General features: G+C 36.5%; 1 protein-coding gene across 12 annotated transcripts in view; it reads right to left on the bottom strand.

Annotated features, from left to right (window-relative positions):
- Positions 1-8198, bottom strand: part of dtnb (dystrobrevin beta) — a 62160-nt gene continuing 53962 nt past the window's right edge. For 11 of the 12 annotated variants that reach the window (XM_015392158.1, XM_015392146.1, XM_015392153.1 and 8 more), the window contains 4 exons: positions 3609-3768; positions 3371-3460; positions 3196-3259; positions 1-804 (listed from right to left, as the gene is read on the bottom strand). In XM_015392158.1, coding sequence (XP_015247644.1) covers positions 693-804; positions 3196-3259; positions 3371-3460; positions 3609-3768 — 426 coding nt within the window. In that variant the 3' untranslated portion in view covers positions 1-692. The remainder of the gene's footprint in view (positions 805-3195; positions 3260-3370; positions 3461-3608; positions 3769-8198) is intronic. The other variant, XM_015392157.1, reaches the window with a different exon arrangement.

The raw sequence follows: 8198 nt of genomic DNA, 5'->3' as shown, positions 1-8198 counted from the left end.
AATTGCAAAGATAAATGAAAGCTCCTGGTTTTAATTATTTTAAATGGCCTTTAGACGTAAACCGTGAGAGAATTTCAGTGCTCAGGGGCAGATTCTGCTGGTGTGGGTAGCAGAGGTTTGCTTATTCCTCTGGTCGGCCCCTTCTATGGCATCAATCATGACAGTAAAACAAATTATCAAAAAAAAAAAAAAAATTAATAAATAAAACCTGAACTTTTTCTTACAAAAACTTTAGCTCCAGAATTTTGCTGTGCAAGTAAACACACCTAGCATGAATTTGGAGGACACCTCTGACACCACAGCTGTCTTCATACACCAACAAAGACCTGGCATATTACGCACCGTACAGTACTGAAACCCATGACATGAGTGAAACATCATGCAAAACCTAAATAGGAAAAAAAACCCCACAGAAAATAAATGGAAACCCCTCAAAAAGCCATGAGAAAGAACAGGTGGTATCAGGACGTCTCCTTCGGCTCCGTGTGTTTACTGCAGGTTATGTACGGGACGACCTGCTGGAATGGGAGAAGAAGCACAGCAAGCCATTCCCTTGCAGTCATGAGGGGGGGGGAGTTCATGTAATTTTACAGCAGTTTCTTTACAGGACAACATACACACTTGCTAATTTAATTTTTTTTTTTCACATGGTGAAATCCTTTTTAGATTAGATGCATGCATTACTCTACGTGCTAATGCCAGGGGCTTCCTGCTGATGCCGAGTCCTCCCAGTTGATGACTGGATGTCCTTGCAGGCTGGGATAGAGATCTCTTCCCCTCAGTGCTTTTGTACTCTCATTGTGCCTGGATGCACAAACAGAGAGAGTGTATTTAGTGCTGCTGAGAGACCTAAAGAGACCAACCAAATGAATAAAAAAATCTGTCTCAAAAGCAATGTGCTGCAATGTACTGCTAATTTTGGACCGAGTGAGGTAGCAGTTTGCCATTTAATAGAGTCTGGTATATTATTAACTGTTATTGGTGCCATGCGGATATCTAAGAGCAGCCAGAGTGCTTCCAGGCCGCATGACTAAAGCAACAACACAGTCATTAGTGGAAGCAGATGTTTGTTTGTACCAGGAAGTGCTTACACTTTAGTTTTTTAATATTTAATGCTCTTGACAATAAACTCAAGAACATGTGTTAAGTGTGATTACTGAAATGTAAATAATATACTCAAGAGTCCTGTAAACCTATTACCAAAGCTTACCTGCCCTTTTTTCTGTCATAATTTAGCAAAACAACTAATTTAACTGGTCTCTTCATTTTATTTGATTCATTTACCAGTACAAATGGAATCCTGTGTAGATAGCTGAATTAATTCATCAAAGGGAAAATGATCAGTTCATTATTTTATTCCCTTATGTGCATATCTGCACCTTGAAAATGAACTTAACATTTACTTACATTATAACCCAAATCCAATGTGTTTTATTGAGATTTTAGGTCTTTAACTGCAGTCCTCTAGGTCTGGTTTCCTGCACCTTTTAGGTGTCTTTGTTTCTACAAAACTAAACCAAATGGCTGAATTTCCTGCTCAATATGCACTTCAGTTCTCCAGAGCCCTTGGAAATTTAAGTTAGGTGTGTTGAAGCTGAGAAACATCTAAAAAGGTGCAGGACACCATTTCTGGACCTCGAAGATCAGAAATGAAGACCCCTGCAGTAGACCAACACAAAGTGGCACATAACTGCAAAGTGAAAGGAATATAATATGTGGTTCTAAAAAAATAAATTTAACAGAAAATGTCACATAAAGTGTGGAATGTTTTTTAAGACACAGCAGAGGTTTGTTAGCAAGCGTAAGCGACCAAGGAGCATGACGAAGATCAATGAGAAAAACTGTGGAAAAAATTATTTTGTTTACTTTTTCCTTTATTTTTCCTTCCTTCCTTCCTTCCTTCCTTCCTTCCTTCCTTCCTTCCTTCCTTCCTTCCTTCCTTCTGGCCATTTTGTCATTAGGGGAAAGTGTGTCTTTATTCATTGTATTAACAGATGTTGACATATATTATTCATTGGTAATAATATGTGATTTCTTTTGTGTAGGGGCCTGTATTTATGTTGGTGTTTTTGAAAAGGCCTGAGTTTGCGTGGCGGACATGGTTTGCATAACATCCTGTGTTTGAGTAAAGGCAGAGGGGCCTGTCAGTGTGCTGTTTTCTGTCTTTATCGGGACCTCTAACTGTGTTCAATCATCTGTTTGTGTAAAGCTCTTTTTTCCTGGGTTCCTATGTTTGCATAGATCTATCTGCTTGTGTGGGGGCCTCTGTTTGCCAGCAGGCACCTGGTTATATGAAGTGTTTAAGGTGGCTGATTTTTCCAACTCAAGGCTGAACTTCTCAGTAAAATCTGTAACAGACTCTCCAGAGATTTCATTGCTTCCTCTTGTTCCTTGAAAGTAAAGGCTTGTTAAATGTCCCTGTTCAATCGCTCCTTATATCTGAGTCTTAGATTGTATTCTTCAAAGATTCTGTCAACTTCCAGATGCTCGACCCTCCACTGAATGGGGGATGAGTCAAAGACAGAAAGGGGAGTTGTTTCTTGATCACCTTCCATTGACATAGGAATTTTTAGTTCACTAGAGGAAGTAGATCCCCCCTTGGTCCCCTTACTTGAGTTATTAGACCATAAATAAAACAAACATATCTGGCAAAAAAAAAAGAGTTATAAGCAGATTTAAATTTGATTTTGGGTGTTTGGCAAGAACCTTCTATGTTAAACCTTGAATGCATTCACTGAGTGTCCAAGAAACCATGTTGAGCGGATGGTGTTACGTTATCTTGTTTAACTTGTTTAACCTGAAGCCACATTGTAGATTAAAGGAGGTTGAATCCAACTACAAAGATATGTTTTTGCAAAAAACTGGAAAGGTTCTGTACATTTATTCCAATTTTTATTAAAAAAAAATCCCACTTTGTGTTTTTAATCTCATTAAAAAAAGTAAAGATTGTGGTTTTAAAGTGACAAAACATTAAAAAAAGTTTACTGAGTATGAGGACATTTGCAAGGCACCCGCAGAGGGAATATTACTGGAGTCTCTTAGTTTTTACTCTGCTTTAACCGACATAAAGACACAAAAATGTTGGGTGCGTTTATGTCCTGGCCATTTCTGATAAAAACGAACTTGTGTTAAATGTGACGTATAATACGACTGTCCCCGAATGCATCAATAGAATACTAATAGATCATCAAGTACCTGGACCCACCTCTGTCTCCACCATTTCTCATGTTGGTGTCATCGTCCTCTGCTCCGTCATCCACTTAAAACAACAAACGAAACAGAATTCAACATTTTTGATGCAGGGATTTCTGCTATTAAAGCTTAGATTGAGCAGAACTGACGACTCCTTTAACACAGGTTAAAGACTGACCTGAGTGGAGCTCTTTCACCAGGGATGACATGGTGTTTGTGATTGAGTCAGCAGCAACTAAAAGATCATTTCGAAGGTTTCTGGGTACACCTGAGGACCAGGAAAATAGGCTTTTATAAGTCTTGGAGTTCTTTTTGTTGCATCAACAAAGGGAATGTTGCATTTGAGTACAAATTCATCCCGATTGGCAACAGTTTAAACAAAAGCTCCTTTTCTTTGGCTGGGGGTTCAGACTCACCCTGAGCAAAGGCCTCCAGTACGTCTCCTCCCACACCTGCCAGGCAGTCCTGGGGTGTGTGTGTCGGAGTGGAACCGGCCGAGGTGGAGCGAATGGGCATGGGCATGGAGCAGCCGGCACCGTGGCTGGGAGAGGAATGAGGGGAGCCTCCAGACTGGGACTGCAAATCAATAAAATAAGTCAGAAATGCTTAATTTTACTTAATCATTCAAGCAGTCCACTTATCCCCTGCCTTTTTAACTTATTAAATTACATTAAATTAAAAAGACAGATAACAAGTAAACAGGCCGATAGGTCCTGCACAGAATATACATCTGTTAAAATAAATAAAATAAATACCAAACAATGAATGTTAGTATTACTTCTTTTATTAAAAATAAAACATTTTTCCTGAAATGCAAACGTTGTTATATCTTAAATGTAAATGTTTTTGTATATTTAATTACTATAACTATTTACTAAATTTTAGCTGATCAAAAGTTCACTTTGTCTAAATTCATAGCCTTACAATCCGCCTGCTGTTTCAGTGACAATGATGTCATGACCGCAGTTAAGCAAAAGCACAAAAATGAATAACTTAGACTTCTCCTCACATGTTTTTGCTTTAAGCCATTATCTCACAACCAGTCCTTACAGACAGCCTCATACTGAGAGAATAAGGCTACTGTTTTAAATGGCAGACTAGATCCTTTAAAAGACTTAAACAGCAGCAGCTGACTTAATATATGCTTCTTTTTAGGTGTTTCAAAATCATTTTCCATGATTTCTGTGTGGCCGGTTGTCAAGTTAAATAAAAAAATGTGCTTCAAAGAAGTTCAAGTATACAAAGGTGAATAACACTTAAAAATATCTTATCGAAGTAAATCCTGTTGGTTAGTGTATCAATAAAGCCAACAATAAGATACTTATTCATGTACATTAAATGATTTTTTGGGGGTATGCACAGAATGTGGCTTTTAAAATAATAACAGCATAAAGAATAAATTTTGCATTTTGCTCCTTAACATGATGATGGGCTTTGAAATATGTGCTTATAACAAGAAGGATGACCTCTCTGAGTGTTTCACTTCATTATATTTAAACATCTGAAATAAAACTCAACCCAATGTCTCCCTTACATCAGAGGTTCCCAAACTTTTTTGCTTCTGACCCATGAAAATAGAACCAGAGTGGTCTCAGGGCCCAAACTATGGGTTAAGTACCGGTATACATGCTTTTTTTAAAAACCCAACATAAATTAACTATACAAATGTGCCATCTTTCAGGTTAAAGTTATATATATTTAAGTACTTGAACATAATTGTTTATGTTTGGTTAAATTTCTGCAGTGGGTGTGAAAATCCCATACTGGTTGATCAAAAATCCCAGGTGGGGTCACAACCTAAACTTTAGGAATCAATGCCTTCCAATTTAAGACAGCATCAGACACATGGTTATAACTAATCAACAATACAAAATATGTACACCATTAGATACTGTAAATATATCTCCAGTTTAGCAAGAATGGTGCTGATTCTTTTAGACAAACCCAAGAACTTTGTGGCTTGTTTCACAGCTTGAATGCTGCAGAGGGGCATCAGCGATACAGAACACACACGAGAACAGGTTTAAGGCTTCAGCAATGACTGAACGGTTGTAGTATTTGCATTTTATACCATGCAATACAAAAGGAAAATCACTCAAATATGACTGGCTTCAATCAAAAAGTGAGTCAATCTGAGCCGTTTCCTGAAAATTTAGAAGATATTTCTCCTGGCTTCTTAGGAACACATGTACGATGAAGATTTTAGGCCATAAAACGACAATGTTTGTTTTTCTTCCAAGAAGGAAGATAAAATATTATAAATATAATGACATAATATTTAGAAAACGAAGTTACAATATTACAAGAATAAACCCTTAAATAAAAGTAAAGTAAATAAAAGTTATATTAATCAATAGGAAGATATGCTACGTTTTTTTCAGTTGAAGCCAAACCAAAAACATCTAAAGACAGAATTTGTTTGACCAAAGTAAAAGTGTTTAACAATTAGCGCACTGCTACAGTTAATACAGCTAGAAACCACCAATTAAGCTGGAAATTTGGATACAGTGATGCACTCAGACCTGAGCCTTCAGAGGCACATAAAAACAGTAACAAAGTCGGCCTTCTTTCACCTAAAGAAAATCTCCAGGGTTTAAGGATTAAAGTCTCAGCGGGACCTTGAAAAACAAACCCATGCATCAATATTTAGTAAAAAGTATAGAATTCTATTCTGTTCTATTCTATAATATAGAACAGAATAGAATAAATCCAATAAATCCTTTTATTGTCCCACATGGGGAAATTCTGGTGTTTTCAACTCTACAGTGTCGTCAGAGTTCTGAATAAAAAGTTTATCAGACAGCCGGGTTGATCCAGAACGCTGCTGCCTGCGTCCTCACTAAAACTAAGAAAGTAGAGCAAATCAACCCAGTTCTAAAATTGTTGCATTGGCTGCCTATTCTTTAGAGAATAAGCTTTAAAATCCTTCTGTGATATAAATCACTGAAAGGATTATCTCCAAAATACATTTAAGTGTAATTGTCAGTGTATCGGCCACCCAGATCTCTTAGGTCCTCTTCATTCAACATATTCTCATTATCAGTGCGTATGAAATCGTACGAAAAGTTATGCACACTATTTCGTACGTTTTGGACGTTTTTCCTCAAAAAACCACATCAGTGCGCTTGCGCTGGCAGACAGAAAAAAAAAAGCAGATCCACGGACGGACGGAAAACTGGGAAAAACGGTGCAATCATCACTTATTCATGTCTCTAACTACGTTTCTTGCTGTTTTATATCTTAGGGTTAGGGTCAGGGTTAGGGCTAATTGTAATTTATATTCTATATTCGTCAATGGTGCGTCAGATGCGCATACGACGAAAAAAACGTCCAAAACGTACGAAATTACGCTGCATAACTTTTCGTACGATTTCATACGCACTCATAATGAGAATAGGTTGCTTCATTCCCAGAACCAGAACCAAACATGGAGAAGCAGCCGTTAGTGCCTATGCTCCACTAATCTGCACAAACTGCCAGAAAACTATAAAAACTATAAAATAAATGAAAAATAAATACATTTTTTGATTAGAGTGGCCTTCAGCTGTGCTATATAAACATAGTTAGTTAAGTTTGCAGTCCAGCTTCCCTTTGATTTTCTTAAAAATTATTTTTTTCATCACTCTTTTATATTCATATCTAGGGTACGTATACCTCGCCTCTCACCCATAGACTGCCAGAGAGAGGCACCGGCCCCCCCAACCCTGATGAAACAAACAGGAGAAGATAAATGGTTGGATTTTTATTCTCTTTAACTATTTGTGTTCATTAACTACTTAATTACCCTTATCCCGCTGCAATTTACTTTTCCTAATATGTTTCTTATCATTGTTATTCACAGCACTTTGAGTTGTTTGCAATGGAAGTTTGTTATATAAATAAACCTTTCTTGCCTTTAATGAGAAGACATTTTATATAGTTTCACATGATTAGATTAAACATCCGGCGTCCTCAGTCTTCACCAGGTGGAAAACTGCTCTTACTTGTAAGACCTCCCAAGGGAGTATTGATTTATTTTAGTAATATAAGGTTTATTTATCAGTCTTATTAATTCTTTAATCTGCTAACATTAATGCTTCACTATTTTAATATTGTGACTTTATTCTTGTAAAATTACTACTTTATTGTCAGGACACTAAGACTTAATTCACGCAATGTTTCGACTTTATTCTCCTAATATCATGACTTGTCGAATATGATTTAAATATATTATTGTCAATATAACAATATTACTTCTTTTTATTAAAAGTTATCTTTATGTTCACAATGTCACAACTTTAATCTCCTAATCTAATGACTTTCCTTGCAATGGTATGGTTGGATTCTTTGAATATGTTAATTGTTGTAATGTTACAATTTTGTTGTTGTAGATAAATTATTTCCCTTTGTAGTTAATAAAGTATTTTTTTTTTTATTGTCATAAAAGTACTAACTTAATCTGTTGGAGCTAATATTATGACAGTATTCCTTTGATATTATGACTTTGAAAGTTTATCTGAATGCGCTGTTTTACTTTTGGACATTGTAAAGGAAATTAATTATTCAGCCCAAGATGGTCACACAATAAATAGTTATGGTAAAAAACATGATGATAACATAATGCAGTGAATGAACTCAGTATTTCCTGATGCAGTTAGACAAGGTAAATGGTTTGTCCAAGCTCACACAGAATACTTCATGTTCGAAGAAACTTCACATTCAGGAAAAAAAAAAGAATAACTGGTTCCCAATTTTGTGTTAATGCTACCGTACTTTTCAGACTATACTGCGCACTTCACTAAAAGCTGCACCCACAAATAATTTTTTTTTTTTTTTTTATTGGAAACGTACATTTATAAGCCTCATCAGGCTATAAGTCGCTAATATCTACTGAACTGTCCCGTACCAAACCTGTAAGGCGAGCTCTACATATCACCCTTAGATTAGGGACAAAGAAGAATGCTGTAAGAGCTTCTACAGTAAAGATTAGGTTTAGCTCTTAATTTCAGCTCTGCAGGAGTTGGGCA

The sequence above is a fragment of the Cyprinodon variegatus genome, unplaced genomic scaffold, assembly GCF_000732505.1.
Source record: "Cyprinodon variegatus isolate N-32 unplaced genomic scaffold, C_variegatus-1.0 Scaffold576, whole genome shotgun sequence".
NCBI classification, from domain to species: Eukaryota; Metazoa; Chordata; class Actinopteri; order Cyprinodontiformes; family Cyprinodontidae; genus Cyprinodon; species Cyprinodon variegatus.
This window is presented reverse-complemented; position numbering and strand designations above follow the sequence as displayed.